Source organism: Coccinella septempunctata, chromosome 6, assembly GCF_907165205.1.
Source record: "Coccinella septempunctata chromosome 6, icCocSept1.1, whole genome shotgun sequence".
NCBI classification, from domain to species: domain Eukaryota; kingdom Metazoa; phylum Arthropoda; class Insecta; order Coleoptera; family Coccinellidae; genus Coccinella; species Coccinella septempunctata.
Genome location: NC_058194.1, coordinates 16,371,030 through 16,388,786, shown reverse-complemented (window position 1 = coordinate 16,388,786; position 17,757 = coordinate 16,371,030). Strand labels below are relative to the sequence as shown.

At 32.7% G+C, this 17,757-nt stretch overlaps 1 protein-coding gene across 3 annotated transcripts in view; it reads right to left on the bottom strand.

The window, feature by feature from the left end:
• LOC123314829 (chondroitin sulfate N-acetylgalactosaminyltransferase 2) overlaps window positions 1–17,363 on the bottom strand; it is a 122,061-nt gene extending 104,698 nt beyond the window's left edge. The window contains exons 1-2 of one of the 3 annotated variants that reach the window (XM_044900203.1): window positions 8,447–8,848; window positions 5,919–6,316 (exon numbers count right to left, since the gene is read on the bottom strand). In XM_044900203.1, the coding sequence (XP_044756138.1) occupies window positions 5,919–5,953 (35 nt within the window). In that variant the 5' untranslated portion in view covers window positions 5,954–6,316; window positions 8,447–8,848. Of the gene's footprint in view, window positions 1–5,918; window positions 6,317–8,446; window positions 8,849–17,103 lie in introns of those variants that run through there. The other 2 variants (XM_044900204.1, XM_044900205.1) reach the window with 2 other exon arrangements.
• Window positions 17,364–17,757: the final 394 nt, after the last annotated feature.

The following is a 17,757-nucleotide window of genomic DNA, read 5'->3' as shown; positions in this document are numbered from 1 at the left end:
TACCTGAACTCGCCTGGAGATGCTGTTGTGTTAATGAAAGACGTGTATTGATTAAATATCTCATGTTAGTGAACACCAAATTATCCAGTTTTTCACCAAAATTGTAGATATCAATATCGAATACTGAGCTCTGAAGTTGTTCCCAAAGAAAACTTTCGAACAAATCCCGTTGATAGGATTGGTTGATATAAAACTTTATTTTCCCAAAAATTCTAACGGCCGTTTTCAATAAACCTATCTATCCATCGTTTCACTTACTGACGATTGGTAACCATTGGTATATTGGTAACCATTCTGAAATACAATATCTATAGATAGATCATAGAAACGAAATCAGATGGTTTTTCTATCTTCAGTAAGTGAAACCATGGATAGATAGTGATGATAGTTTTAGTGTCTGAAATATAATGAAATTAAGGTTTATTGAAAACGGCCGTAAGACAACACTGAAGAGATATTCTTTCGGTTAAAAGCAAGATGATCCCTGAGATGACAAATGATGAATGCTTGTCAAAACGTTGTAAAGAATAATCGTAAAAACTAGCCCAATAGATTTCTTTAAATTTAAAGAGTTTAACTGAAATGTTAAAGATATGGTGATGCAATAAATATCCTCTACATGATATTAATTTGGAGGTCTCCATGAAAGGTTTTCCTATTCTTGCAAGATAGTGACCCACATCATATACAGAGTCTTATCATGAAGAATATGATGAAAATAATTGATTTGAAGAGAATATGAAGAGATCTCCAATGGGAAGCATGCCCAAAAATTGTTTTCAAGTGGAGCAAGAGCTACATATTGTTCTTGTAAGTTGCTTCTACGAAATAAGACATCCTCCTTTATTGTTCGGGTTATTATAAAAATAATTTTATGGAATTATGCACAATTTATGTAATAATATATTAAGTAAATTAAGTTAAAACTGAACATATGACTTTTGGTAATACAAACCTTCATAAATTATTCGGAAGGTGAATTTTTCGTCACATAAGATAGATTTCAATTGATCTGAGTGAAGGATAGCGATTTGAATTCCAAATTGGAAATCAAGAATATGGATACGAATGTAGTATTTAATGGGAAAAAATACGAATTATTCTTTCATAATGAATGAATTCTAGCTAGGTTGTTGACTAGCGATAAATTATTATGATAGAGTCATTAATTCATCCCACTCGATATACCTGCTTCCACAACATTGGCGTACCCAAGAGGGCGTTGTGAATAACAACGTTTTAAGCATATAGCGATGGAATAACTACTCAGTGACTATCAGCATACAGCCTAAAATATATAATAATATAAGTCCTGATGTAATGTTAGAACTTTACATGCAGTTTCATTATCTAGATAACATCTGAAACTCAAATGAGAACAAAAATGTAACTTTCTTAAGTTTTTTTTATGTTTGTCTCCCGGAGAGAGGGATAATTATGTTGGTAGGTTGCAGCATATTTTTAATTGCTGATAATCATACTCCGACGGATACACATCAGCTGGTAACGTTCTCCACAATTTTCCTGTATGTAAAGTGAGTTCTTGGAGTTGTTAATCGAACAGCAAAGAGAATAGGGAAACAAATTTTAGATGTCTAGAACACGATTTGGTCAAGGCACGATCGGTCAGCGCGTTCAAGAACTCCTATGATAAATGCATGGAATCAGGAGTGTAGACGTCCTGTGTTTCATGGATTTTCTTAATTTTGTTTTTTTTAGGGGTGTCCTCATAATTTTTTCATTGTTTCTTTTTGAGTTTATAGGTTCAAACCTCGACGCTTCTCAATCAATAATAATAATACTAATAACTCCTAAACCATTTGGACGATTCTGCGCTTCAATAAAAATTTCCTGAAAACGTCCTTTTTTTCGGGTGTGCACCTACGGACTGTCGGACTTGAGTTTAAACAAGAATTCTTCATCAATGAGTCTAACGCTATCGTTTTTTGATCCAAAGATGGTGAAATTTCAGATAATCGGCACAATGATAACATCTAGAGTTAGTTACTAGCAGAACCCAAGATTTTTTTAATATTCAGGCAAAATACTAATTCTATTTCTAGTAACTGTTAGTCTTATTCAGGCTTCCTCGCTAGGAATTGCAATGAAAATAATTCCATACTGATAACGGGATAACCGTAATCATTTTTCAATTAAGATTCATTATTCAATACTCGGAAATGTTAATTACTTCGATAATAATCAGACAAGAATATTACACAACGAAGAATTTTCAGGAGGAATTCATAAATAATGAAATTAGATCTGTTGGATATTTATGAAATACCTAACTCATTCTAAGTGAATAAAGCTGGTCGAATATAGAAGATAATCAATTTCAACTTGTCGATTTAATTTTTATGCATTCAGACCATCATCCATATAATTTCACAATTTACTACAAATACGGCTTTTAGCTTAGTCATTCAATTTATGAAATAGCTCTCAATTTTCCATCAACCTTAGGCAGAACCGGAGGGAAACCATTTGAATGAAACGTTTATGAGCTCAATCAACAAAAAAAAACGTCAGTTAGATATTACATTTTCTTTTAGTATATAGTAATAAAACTTTTGCTTCAATGTTCCGTATCCGACTAAGATTTAAAAGAATCAAGAACACAATTTTCAACTCATTCAAACATTCGTCCATAATGTAGATATAATATATATTTGGTCCCTATTAGAGATTAGAAACTGCTTCATTGTAAAAAGCAAAAACTACAAATATACTGGTTAATATAAAAACCTTATAACAAAGATCCGGAATTAAGAAATAACAAAAGAATTTATAAGGCTGACACTTGATATATGCTGTTTTCAATGTGATTATACTGAAAACCTGATTTCCACGAAGATGAGTCAATAACCACTGCACGTGTTTCGGTGTAACAACAGCATCATCAAGTGCGTGCAGGTAAAGTGGTTAATAACTGTTCATAGTGAAATTCAAGAAATTTCTGCTTTCGGCTTGAAGAATTTATAAAATTATCCCTAGGTACACTGGAACTACTGGTCTACTATTCAAATCTTATTAATTAGCGATCACTAATTAGGTACACACAAACAATAATGAAAACAACAATAACAACAAAAATAAGCAGAGACGCATCTTCGAAAAAAAAGCAAAACCTTCATGGCATTGAATATAATATGTTGACGATATTGGATCGTCATACTACTAGTAAATAATAAAATTGTGTTTTTAAAACAATCATTTTCGCTGTTATACGCAGTGAGTAAAAAGTAATGCACAAAATTCATACCTTTGGTATTTAGCATTCTGTCGAAAAATGCTCGAACGGGTCGACTCTCCACATATATAGTTTATCATACACCCTCTATGAGGAGGTTTGATGGTATTTGGGTTTTTAAATAGCAACCCCAACTGTTTGTCTCAGTAATGGATATTGTTTTTTTGCAGGTAAAGTGGTAAATAACTGTTCATAGTGAAATTCAAGAAATTTCTGCTTTCGGCTTGAAGAATTTATAAAATTATCCCTAGGTACACTGGAACTACTGGTCTACTATTCAAATCTTATTCATTAGCGATCACTAATTAGGTACACACAAACAATAATGAAAACAACAATAACAACAAAAATAAGCAGAGACGCATCTTCGAAAAAAAAGCAAAACCTTCATGGCATTGAATATAATATGTTGACGATATTGGATCGTCATTCTACTAGTAAATAATAAAATTGTGTTTTTAAAACAATCATTTTCGCTGTTATACGCAGTGAGTAAAAAGTAATGCACAAAATTCATACCTTTGGTATTTAGCATTCTGTCGAAAAATGCTCGAACGGGTCGACTCTCCACGTATATAGTTTATCATACACCCTCTATGGTGAGGGTTTGATGGTATTTGGGTTTTTAAATAGCAACCCCAACTGTTTGTCTCAGTAATGGATATTGTTTTTTTCGGATTTTTATCAATTTTTCTGTATTATAGCAGTGAAATCGTTGAATTTCTTGAGTTCGAATTTTTACTTTTTTCGTATATGTATTTTTAGATCAATGACATGTGGATGACTTAACTGATAGAGTTGATGTTATTGAATATTATTTTCGGTCTTTTTCGCAGAATTGATTGTTAGTTTTTATTTTTCATTCATCGTCGAATATAGTAGGTACATCTTAAAAAAATATGAAGAATGTAATAACAGTGTCTTTTTAAATTTGTGCACATAACAACAGGGCACCTGTACGTGAACAAAGTGATTATCTGAAAGAAAGAAAAAACAAATATAACAAGTTTAAAACATTTCTTCATAGAGATTGTCCACATGATTGGCTGAACGCTAAAGGAAGAATAGAACCTAACTCTACGTGATGATAGTACCTACTAAAATTGGAGAATATAAAATATTTCCATTTTTTGATAAAGACTTTACGACTCTGAGCATCCCTCAATTATTCTGGTATACAATAAATTGTATATTCTAGTTGTAATTATCGTTGGAAATTTTCTTCTGGTTGTTTTGTGGTGAATAGTACAGTGGCCTTATTCTTTGCTCTATTCCTGGTCTGATATTTTCTTTTTATATTTTGAATTGCATTTAGCAAGTAGCTAGAGGTTTATTATAATAAAAATTCAAACATTTTCAAATTTGATTTGAAAATTATTTTCAAAATATAATTTTGTGCTGCTTTCAATTGATTTGCAGTTTTATTGTGACGGAAGATGCGATTACGTATCAATTGCATATGTTCATTCAGTTTTGTAATTGTGATTTTTATTTCAGCCAATTCATTACTCATTACCCTGCGAAAATGAAATCTCATTAAAAACATCTCAAAAACACCTTAAGTGTTTGTCACTGAACTCAAAACAGATCAAAAAAGTATAAATTCTGTGCTGTGTAAATAGTTGTCAATATATAGTTTCTAAAGACTAATAACTTTCTTCTTTATAAATTCTTATTCAATATAACCATATAATGTAAAAAGGTTGATAAAATATACTCTAATCAATGAACAAATCATCCCCAGCAACAAAATGTGTATCTATCCATTTCTGGCACAAAGATGCCGTTGCCGTGGTATAAAAGATCTCAACAAAGATTATACCAACTAACGAACTCTATAATCTATGGATCTCAAGTACTCTTCACCCCTTTTTGAGGGTGCATGATAAACTTCTCAATTTGACACGAAAATTTTCAATAAAAATTTATAATATTTCGATTAAAGAGTAACTACCGAAGATAAGAATTTTGTGTTTCTTTTTTTACCTACTATATTGGTATATTGGTCAAGGTGAAATCAGTTTAGTTGAAAAATTTGCACATAGTCTTTGGATAGTTAAAATTTCCATTAAAAAAAAAATTATCGATGTCATGTCATATCGCAAATTTTATTTAACATTTTCTTACATCAGAAACGACGAATTCAAAATACTAATCGAACTGTTCTAGAATATTCACAAAAAAACTATTTTTGATTTTTTGAAAATTCCAAGATAAAGACTCCACTGAAATTTCCTGTATTTTTCACGCAATAGCATAATCTTGAGAAACGAATTTCCGCTAATCCCTCAAAAACCCTCCAATATTCACATATTATCCCATCAAATGTCAAGAATTCATTCTACTTTTGTCAACAAATTCTATAATAACTACATTACCTCGCAATTATGCGTGCTTTTGATCTCACGTAGCACGTTCATAATAAATATAATTAAAAGGTTCTTAAATCATTCCATTCGCTTGGTAGCGAGTAAAAGAGCCCATTCTCCACTCTATATATTTACTCTCTGTAAATTTTGCGTGTGCTCGTGTGTACCTTCAATTTTCGAGTGATAAAACTGTTTATTTTACATAATATATGAAATTAGCGTATTTAATTCATGCAATATCATATCGACGTAGCATTTATTATCCGTTTATTACTCGAACAAAAATAGAACCTTACCAATTCCATTTGAGTCTCCTTGATTCATAGTTCATGTTAACATGCTCTCTGTTGTACTGTCGAAGAAAAATAGTGGTATGCCATAGCTTCTCGCGAACATTTGGTGGCCGTATGCATATTCAATTGTGTTGATTGTCCTTGACTTGAGCTGAAAATTCACACTCTCAAATATTTTTAGCCGACCGCACTGCAAACACTGGTTTCGCACATTAAACGTTTTGTTCTATTCGATATGAACAGGAAAATCTAGGTAAATCATAAGAAGGGAGGACCAAGGACGACGAAAATATACAGCTTATTCGTGATTGTTTCGTTCCTCAGTCCTTCGATGAGTTTTTGAACGTACAAATCACCGCGAAGAAAAGGGTATTGTAAACTTCCATCTCCTTATCCAATTCCTTTAATTAATTGAAGTAGGAATGTAGTGGATTAGATAGCTCTGAGCAAAGGCTTTTTGGGATCGAGTCGAAGGTACTTCCCTGATGAAAAGCTTTCCACTTTTAATGTGTAGAAACTTGGAATATTTTCAAAAGTTCTTCAGTTTAATTAAACGGTATGCAGATAAATTTGATGATACGATGTTTCTGAATCAAACTTGAATAGAGAATACACATTTTTTATGAAAATTAGACAATTAACACAGAGATGTTTTGAAAATAATATCCTTTCTACCTATAGAAATTATATTTCTGAAATGTGAATTACAAAAAATGTACTTGAGTTCTTTTACCTTCTAGCCGCTCAATTTTCATTCCTATGCAAAAACCGAACAGTTTGATAATTCTAAATGTGACTCAATCATTTCTAGATAAAGAGCTCCTTCGATAATTAAGATCAAGACCAAATTTTTTCAACTTGATGGTCATTTTGAAAGTTTTGTATAGATGATCCTCGGTAAAGCAATTTTTTTGGACCAGTTCTATTTTGTGTTGAAATAAAACACCCTGTATAAAGTCAAAAGGTGAAAATTTTCAGAAAATCTATTTTCATTGACCAGTACCCATGTAATCTGTTTTAGTTCTGCTAGAACAGTTTTGGAAATATGGATTTCCAAATGTTTCATTCATAATGTACAGGGTGGGCAAAATTCGTTGTCTACTGAGGGGATCTCGAGAACTATAGCAGCTAGAAGAAAACGGATGACACATTTTTTAGCTCTTTTTTCGTGATTAATCAAAATCTGAAAACAGAATCGGCCTATCATTTTTAGATTTCGAGTTATAAACAAAAATTGAGATTTTGACGATTCCGAAAAGTTCTCATAACTTTTACAGTAGTTACAGATCTGAAACTTGAACCTTTTTAGGCACTTTCATACGTATAATCTACTGAAGATTTTTTTTCAATTCAAAAATAACAAATTCAATAAAAGTTTGCATTTAAAAAAATGAAAGTTCACCTAATGATTCGAAATGAGCTCATTAGTGGATTCTACGTAAAAAAGTGCCTGTAGAAGGTTCAAGTTTCAGATTTGTATCTTCAAAGACAAAAAAGTTATGAGAACTATACGAAATTGTCAAACTCAAAAACGAAGTATCGTAGGAGGCTGCGGTTTTCTCCATTCTTTGTTTTTCCGAAAATGGGCTCAGAAATGTGTCATCCGTTTTCTTCTAGCTGCTATAGTTCCCGAAATCCTCTCAGTAGACAACGAATTATGCCCACCCTGTACACCTCATGCCTATAAATCCATCAAATACTGGAATGATATAAGTTTTAATGACTGTTTATCATTGAATTTCTATAATTTTCGATGAATTTCAATGTGGTTCTAGTTTTGAATTATGTAATTTTCAACAATAGGTATTGATAGATACGGTGATCATATTCAGGTGATAATTATCCAAGATTTGGCTCTATACGATAGCTGGAGTTCCAAATTTCTGAAAAAATTGTACAGGATGATCAGAAGTTTTCGCCAAATTCTGTTATTCCGCAAATTGTACAACTAAATTTTTTAGCCACCACATTCGTTGTCAACATCAGTGATGTTGGGTGGAATTTGCTTACAACTTGCATAATTTTTTAAAAGCTTTCAGCTTTAGGTAGCTTTAGGTTCTATTGAGACAAATCCTGGATATATGTTTGACCTTCTTCTTTGGATCCAAAATCCATAATATCAAATCTCAATGCGAACATATTTGGAATCGCATGACCAAATTGAATGATTCTAAGCGCTGAGGAGTTTATGCTACTCCACAAAAGTTGAGGAATTTCAGAGATTTGGTGTCTGTTTCAAAATTTGTCCGTTCTCGTCCGCCAAATGTTACCTAATTTATGAAAAATCAAATGTTCACTCCTTAAATCCGAATGTTTTTTTGCCCCTCGTTTGACGATTTCTAAGTTTCAGGCAACTTCTTGTCATTTGCGTTTCTAAGAATCAGTTATTGTTTTACGTTTTCACAAGAAACTTTGATATAATTTTTCAATGATAGAAACGAAGTTCCAATAATAGAACACCCAAACAAGAATATTAAAAATTATTGGGCCTTCAGTAGCAAAGAACACTTCGAGCCAGATCTTTTATTTACCACTTCATTCATCCTATGTTGTTGCGAATTTCTTCGTCGTTTCTGTTGAGACTGATAAGTAATTCACCGAAAAATGAAAATCATTATGCAGCATGAAGAAGCCCAATTTTCCTCACTGAAAATCTTCGAATTTCTAGTGCTATTGATTATATGCTATAACATATCTACATCTATTTTTTTCACTGTTCGTACACCTACGCAGGTGAAGAGAACTCCAAGATTAATCACGCCTGTGTTTAATATCACAAATACACGACACCGGCATAATATTGAGTCAGAAGAACCCTTTCATAGTAACTTAAATTTCTCTCTCGATATCGACGAATTCACTGGTTAATATAACAGCAATTCACTACCCGTCGACACCGCACAATTGATGGAGAGCCTTTGAGGTTAGAGAACTAATATTAATTACTGTCATTGCTGAATTTGTTGGGTACAAGTGTTCAAGTACGTCTGGTGTCATGGGATACTTGGGTCAATTGGTTATGCTTTCTGGCTTTTACGCTGCAGTTTTAGATGCCAGATGGAATAATCATGTTTGTCGGAGTGTTTATAAATGGGGAATATGATGGGTGAGATGAAATCGCTATAGAAAACTGTTGTACGAAATTTTTTGAGAAAACAAGGCAATAATCCATAATATTCAAATGCCTTTTGTCATGGGTCCCTCAATGCCAGCTTGAACATGCAAATTCGTTTCCACTGTTATTATGAAAGTGGGGGAGTGGGTTGAAATTGTTGGAAAATCAGTTTTCTACTGTTGATCCTTTCATTAGGTAACGCTTCGGCTGATTTGAACATGTATATCTATACATAAATGGATTTCTTACATTTTCACAGATTTCAATTCCCTTGTAGTCAATTTTTAATTTCGTGCTGAATTTTGACGACGAGTCTAGTTTTATCAAGTTACTATAAGTATTTATGTTAATGCTGTGCATCCAAAGAGTTTTTTTTCGAACAAAGTGCATTTAGAACTAAATATATCGTTTTTCACTTGGTTTTTCAATTAAACTTCAACTTACTTTTCGATTTTGGTTAACGTATGACTGTTTACCTTTGGGAAACCCTGTATAACAAAAATTTAAATAGTTAAAGGCCAGTTGGAGATGCACTAATTATGATTCAATCCCCAATTAAAATTTAAAACCGTAATTTTGGAATGAAATTAGGAAAGGATCGAAATTTCAACAGACCATTAAATTTTGACGGACTTTTCTGCAACTGAGCGTAGGTATGTCAGACAAGGATCGAGATATTTATTTCGTCGTTCTAGCAAAGCTAAGCTGGAATCATAGAAGATATTAGTAGAGGTGAGAGTGGAGGCAATATGATTGGCAGGAAATTTCGAATTCAACGGTTTGTTCGATGAAAAACCAAAAACATTCCAATTCTTGAGTAAATTATACATTCAGATCAACCAAAATAGTCAAAAAGTAGGTTCAGGCTCTAATTGAAGAAGGCACAAATGAGCTTCAAGCGTTAGAGAAATATCATATCCGAAAATATAAGATCGTGCCTTTTGACAAAAAGATTACCAAACAACAAATCACATGTTCAGTTCATACCTAGATACAAACGTTTAATTTAAGGGTTGCATAAATTCAAACCATCGATCATCTGTGCAGCTAAAACACCAAGGTTGTTCATGAAGCTCAACAATTTTCTTGAAACTTTACAAAATCTGGTAGTTTCAACAGCTTTTTCGGCGATTGAAAATACCGAAATCATTCAAAAAAAGCATTCTGGTTCCAAATAATGCATCCATATAAACTAAAGAAATTGAAATATAGAATTATAAAAAGACAGTGTGTTTTCCAAGGTGAGTTTTTTTTGACACAAGGTATCAAAACAATCCATTTCCAAAAAAAAAATCTATTACATAAAATAGGTATCTACACAAGATGGTGGATCACTCACACTCATCGAACCAAGTAAGTACCAGTGTGAATAATTGCATGATGACAACGTCTAAATCATTAATTCAATACTCTGATTCGAAAAGTATCTATTCTCCATTAACTTTTATAACAGCAGTCGGCTAATCACGAAAATTTACATTCCACCTTGTATGGGACGAAAATTTGAAGTTATGAAGATTGTCAAAAAATTCTTGGGTTTTAAATCGGCACTATGTTGTCCATTCTACATAAAGGAATTTATCACAATGTGAATTATTCACTTCAGAAAATAAATAAATTCGAAAATATATGTGAGGAACATGACTAACATTTATACCAACTGATTGAAGGGATTCATCATTTATCTGTATCTGAGATATATCATTAAATGCAGGTGAACACTGTAGAAGAATGGAGACAAGGTATTGAAAGTGCTTAGTTTTCATAATCAAATAAATAAATAATAACTTTATTTCAAGGAATCTTCGTACAAAGATCAAATGAAATCGACGTCACAAAAATACATTTACAAATGCTTTGCAGCTACAAAGTATTCGCACAGTGAATATGGCTCAATATCAATAAGACAGTTTTTCAGTCTTTTTTTGAAAACATTTATGTTATTTAAAATTCTTATATTATTTGGAAGTGCATTGAATAATTTTATGCACATGTACGAAGGATGTTTTTCCGTTATGGATAATCTGTGAATGGGATAGTGTAGGTTTTCTGATCTTGTGTTATAATCATGCTGAGTAGTATATTCCCCAAACTTTTCTCTGTGCTTGAAAAAAAATATCAAACAATCAAATATATATGTTACGGGCAATGTAAATAATTGGGCATTGTTTATAATGCCCGGGCAATTTAAAAAGTGCCCAAAAGGATATGACAAAATGATAAATTATGTTGCAAATATTACATTGCCCGGTTATTATGTATAATGCTAAAAATCAGGTGGGCAATTTGAAAATTATATATTATTCATAATTCTTATAATAAATAACAAATTTTTGCATACCTGACTGACAAAGTAACAAACAAAACATAACGAATAAAATTTCACATGCTCACAAACAAACCGGTGGGATGAAATAAGTACAAACAAAACGTAAGTCCAAATAAAACTAAAGTATTAGATTTGTACGTACTTTCAAATTTATATTCACACAAAATATCAATACGTAGCAATACAGGCCAATACAGGCTCTATTCATTAGAGCAGCTTCCACTTTGGTGACATTTCGAGTTACATAGCTTTTTTTCTTTACGACACTTGCGGTCGTCGGATTTACAGCTACCTTTACAGCCACATCGACTATAGCCTGTCTTGGATGACAATCTTGCATATTCTCTTAGTTAAATCTCTATCTGTGGAATATCTTCGCCATTCTTTTCACATAGGTTGTCCCTTTGGTGTAAATTAATCAAAGTGCCCAAAGAAATAATAGCGGTATTTATAATGACCGGGCAATGTGAGAAGTTATTGTGAAGTAATTCAAATTTATCAAATTGCCCGATTTTAATGGTCATTATTCATAATAACCAAGCATTATGAATACTGACCTAAATAATTACATTGCCCGTAACATATATAAGGCATACAGAGTTAAAATTCTATTATTCTTGAAAACTCCTCTACAAGACTCTCTAAAGGATAAATGACACATAATTCTTACAATTTTTTTTTGAACTTTGAAAATTACATCTACCGCTGAACTACTTCCCCAGAAAATTATACCATACCTCATAATTGACTCAGCGTTCGCGAAATAGACTATCCTCAATTCTTTCTCACTTATATACTTTGACAATGTTCTTATGCCAAAACTGACTTTACTTAGTTTAATAGATAAGTATTCAATGTGATCGTACCATTTCAAAAATCTGTCAACATATAGACCCAGAAACTTTACAGAATCTTTCACTGGTACACTTCTATTTCCGAGCTGCAAGATGTCATTCAGATCTCAGCGCGATTTATCAGTACTGAAAATTAATGCTGCAGTTTTGTCCTCATTTATTATAAGTTTATTGGAGTAGAGCCAATTTTTGATTATTGTGAAAGTTTCATCAGCTTTATCACCGAGAATTGAAAAATTCTGACCTTCTAATAATATGTTTGTATCATCTACAAAACAAGTAATAGTAATTAAGAGGCATTTGATTAATATACACAGATCATTTACATACAGAATGAATAATATCTAGTACACTACCCTGAGGTACTCCTGTTTCAATCTTTTTGAACTCTGATTCAGACAACACATCTTCGACTCTTACAGCAACTTTCTGATGGCGACCTCCGAGGTAGGACTCAAACCACCCTTTTACCTCATTACGAACGCCCATTTTTTCAAGTTTTTTCAGTAGATAACCATGATTGAGGCAACCGTATGCTCTTGTTTGATCAATAAATAAGCCTAAACCGAGTTCATCTCTTTCCAGTATTTTTATTATTTCATGAGTAAATTGAAAAATGGCTGTGATCGGAGACCTACCCCCAAGGTAACCATGTTGTGAGTCACTAAATATTTAATTTCTCATGCAAAATTCTACAAGCCTTGAAGACATCGCTTCTTCAAACATCCGTGAAAATCTAGGGAGAAGGCTTATAGGCCTATAGTTTTCAAGTGCATTTTTATTTCCTCTTTTGTAAATAGGTTTTATCAATGAATATTTCAGCTGATTAGGGAATATTCCAAATTTGAAAGAATTATTGACAATATATGAAATCACAGTACTCAGTTCATCGCTACATGATTTGATTAGTGATAGAGGTATCTCATCATATCCACTGCAATGTTTATTTTTGAAACTTTTAATTATTTGAACAATTTCTTCGGGTGAAACTTGTGAGAGGGTGAATGTTTCCTTTATATCTGGAGAATAATCAACAAAGGGAAGATCAATAATTTCTTTAGACAACTTCTGAATGAGTGATTCAAAAAACGTGGAAAAACTGTTTGACACCTCGGATGGTGAGCCTTCAACATAACATTCATTGTTAAGAGTTTTCCCTGTTATATCATTTACTATAGACCACATCATTTTTGATTTGTTATCTGAACCTTGAATTTTTTTTCATAGTATGAAGCTTTTGATTTCAATAGAAGAGACTCATAGTTTTTCTTCTCAATTTTATAAAGATCGTCATATACTTTGTGTTGAGTTCTCAGTAACCAAAGATTATCTAATTTATTTTTACATTCTAGAATTTCCTGAGTCACAAACATCTTTGTGGAATCCTTTTTTTTGACATGAACCAGTTTTTTAGGGAATTTCTCAAAAAAAATCAATAAAAATATCTCAACAAAGCTTTCCCATTGAGAATTCACGTCATATTCTGCTGCTTCAAATACAGACGCCCAGTCCTGCTCCCTCAGATCACTCCTGAAAGTGATCCAAGTGATATTGGTACCTACTCTATTTTCATCCCATTTTCACGATGAGTAATGCGGTCATTACTAATGATGATAACTTTGAAAACTTTTCACCAATTTTATAGGTGAATTTTTGAAATTACATATTTATAAAAATTCTCACTGCTCTGATAGGTTTTTTCTGTGAGGGGCAATTCCTCAAATGAATTGTTTTATGAAAAAATACTACAACATAATGGTAATAATACGAATATCATAAAATTGAACTCATGTAGGGGATTAAGCCATAACGAGATAAAGTTTCACTCGATCTGAAGTTTTCTCATCTTTTTCCGATAGTGACGGTTACACACGACCTTAGTGGTACTAACATAGATTTATCAATTATTCTTTTTAGTTTCGTATTGGTGATTGTTGTTGGAACGATTCATTTGAAAAGTTTTGACATCCGTTAAAAAAAGGAATAAACTCCAAGCACACCCTTGTTTTAAAAATGTTTATGCTCTCTAATCCAATCAACGTTCAGGCTTAACAAGCTTTCGTGAAGATACAAACTTCTCTGTTCAATGATTACACTAAATGAACCAATAGTAACAACAAACCATCAAAGGATCAAAGGATGCAATGATGAATATGGCTGCACGGAACCCCAGGTTAATGGAAAATGGCAGAGGATTATTTATAGTGAACATCGTTTCTGGAACTGACCGAGAGGATGAAAGAACTGAACTGAATAAACTGATATCGGACCAAATATTTCAAATAAACGGGAACTTTTAACCATAAGATACCAGAATTGAATTCAGAAAACAAAGTTTAATCACAATGAAGGAATTTTCATCGAGTATTAGCTACTAATGTGCAACTTCGAAAGATTTCATATTTGTTAATGATGAATAGAATTAAGAATTCAAGATTTTTCTAAACCAAACATTCATTTTCTAGGTGGCTATTGATTCCTTCTTTATTCTTTAGATTCGATCAATGAAAATATCAAAGCTGTATTCGTTAAAGGAAGGACATGTGAGGGTAAACACCGTCAGTTAATATCAATGGACTACAGCATCAACGTCATCGTTATGAATGGTATAGATCTTCATATGGCCAGTAAATCCGAAAATTTCAATGATATAGAAGTATTCGAATGTCAAACGAAGTTCCAGTGTCCTACTGGATCTTATGACTTACTGAGCAAAATTGTAAACCATCAGTTAAATAGTATTCTTCACGGGCTATCCAAATATGCATTGACATAAAAGGTAATTTCGAAACTCAAGGAAAATTATAAATTCTTTTAATGCCACTGGTTCTTAAAATAGAATAATATGTAGACAATTTCTATTTTTATTGCAACTTCCAGTTCCATAAAGCTGGGAATTTTTCTTCCGCAATAATACTTACATTTTCTGTCAGTCAAGTCTCAATTCGAATATAAGGGAAGTCTCACTTTTATTGCAGCAGTTTCATGCAAAATTACCATTTCGAAATGCTTACATGACATTTTATCAGATTTATAGCTACTTTGATGAATATTCATACAAGGTTGGGCATAAGTCTGGATCAAATTAATATTCCTTCAACGAATAGTTAAAAATGAAAAAGTTGAAATCCGACAATTGATTTTTAATTGCCTTAATTTTTTTAAAAACAATTTTTTTTTCAATCCCTCATTTCTCAAATGGAAACTTATACCATGTGTGAGCTCGTTCTGAAAATCTCACCATAATATTTATTTAGTTTTTAATCTTGGGGTTATTAGAAGAAACACAAAAGTCTCTTGAAAAAAAAATAAAAATAATAGTATCTCAACCGATAATTTAAAATTAAGATGCTGAAACACGTTAATTGAGTTCCTCTGGAACTTATTTTTTGGAAATAAAACGAAATATTTTTCTCCAAACCCTTTTTCGCAAACCCGTCCAACTCTTTTATTTTATAGTTATCTGATAAAACACAAAAGTCTCTCGAAAATATGGAATAAATAATTAATTCAACACGTTTACTGTCAAGCTCGTTTTTACAAAAGCCTTGTCGGATGCCACGAGGAGAAATTTGCATAAGTCAAACGTAGATAATGATTATTCATTCTTTCACTTCGAATATTCATTCTTTTTCAATTTTACATAACATGCAACTTTTTTCCAAAAACCAACTTTCAAGTTATGAAAATGAAAACGATATTTGTTTTTTACTGCTTCAAGCTTCGGCAATTAGGTATTAGTTCTTCTATTTTTGTTTTACAGTAAATGTATTCCAACTTTCGTCAGAATCTGTATTTCATTCCGTTCCTATACTGAAACAAATGAAAATGTAGTAGTTTGTACGACAACACTATGTCTTTAAGCAGACCCCAAGCCCCAACAATTTAAATGCAAACTCGACGAATTTACTCGGCATGAACCCTGCAAAAGAGATAACCCGTGATTGACACCTGTATGCAGATTACCGACCACGCGTTAACTCGTGCTTGGTAGTCAACGTGTCAAAAAAAGATTATTGTGGGATTCGTGAGTCATGCAACGATTGGATTGGGTTAAGACTAAGAGTTGAAAAAAACACTCATTTTTATTATCAGAAAATTAGGGTAATCAAAAATCAATTGAGATGATTTTATTTTGGGATATTGGTTGAAGGGTAATGCCCAACCCTGTATATTATAATTGAGAATAAATTGAGATATAACAATACTGACTGAGGAATGTGCAAGAAAAATTTTGGCATTTTAGGGAAAAACGGAAGATGAAATGAAGTTGAAAGTCGCCAGAAATTGTCTCAAAATTAGTTTTTAAAACCACCCTAATTTAAAGAATTTTTTTTCCAAAAACGGTTTTCCGTAAGAAGTTTCCATTCGATATTTTTTCCGATACCATAAACAGATAGCCAGTGGGAAACTCTGATGAATCACTCTGAAATATTTTCAATGAATATGTGTCCAAATCCAGTGACCTGCTTATGTGAAACACACTATACACAACATATATTGGAAATATTTATTTGTTTTATATTTTTTGACACTTAATTGATAACTTATTGGTTTTACTACCTATAGCAATCTTCAAAACACAACGTGTTTTGATTTCAGATTTTAGTTCATAAAACAAAGATGAAAATGGAATTTTCATTTTCATCAGTCTACCTCTAAAAGATTTCAATCTTCGAACTTCATGTTATTCCGTAAATTGAATGACATAATCAGATCTCAAGAACTTTGGAAGATCAAGTCGTTATCATCTTAAATCAGGATGAACTCCTTATAAATCCCCTAAAGTTGCGAGTTTATTTTCCGACATGCAGTCTAGGAATCTCATTAACCTCCTCTTGCATTTGCAGGCTTTCCGTCATAAATAACTTGGAACGACTGCGAACTTACCTCAGGTGAGCATTTCTAAGAAACGCAATCTTCCAGGATAGGTGTGGAAGAAATATTTGTCGAATACATCGTGCACTCTGAAAAAAGATGCAATTTTCTACCCTCTGGCAGTATCTGCAAAAACTTTTATTATTCTTGGTGACAACTGCAGTACACGCGAAATTGAGTCTCCGTAGCGTGAACTACATGTTGTTTACACCAACGGCGGCGTCTCGACGGCAGATGATTCGCGTCGCGACTGCTGAGATTCACACCGACGCTAGGCCCCGACGGCGGTGGAGTGAATTCCTTCATTTAAGCGTCATCGAGTATGCGCCAATGCCCAGCATCGACCAGCCTTGGTCGGACACATGTTGGAAACTACTAATGCTGCACAAGCTGAAGATTGTACACAGGTAATTGGGATCCCTAATTGGAGCGTGCAAGAGTTGGGAAGTGAGTCCAGAAAGGTCTCTTATTACACCACTAATCATCAGTCTTGAAAAATGAACCGTTGCTGAGCAGGTTCAGGGACTTTCAGCATGCATTTTCGTTAAATGTTGACAGGATCATTAGAGTCGAGAGAATTATTCCCAGAGTTTTATGCTTTTATCTCGAAAAGGTGAAATGCAGTTTGTTTTCTGGAGTGTTGAGATGTAATCTAAATCTCTGGGA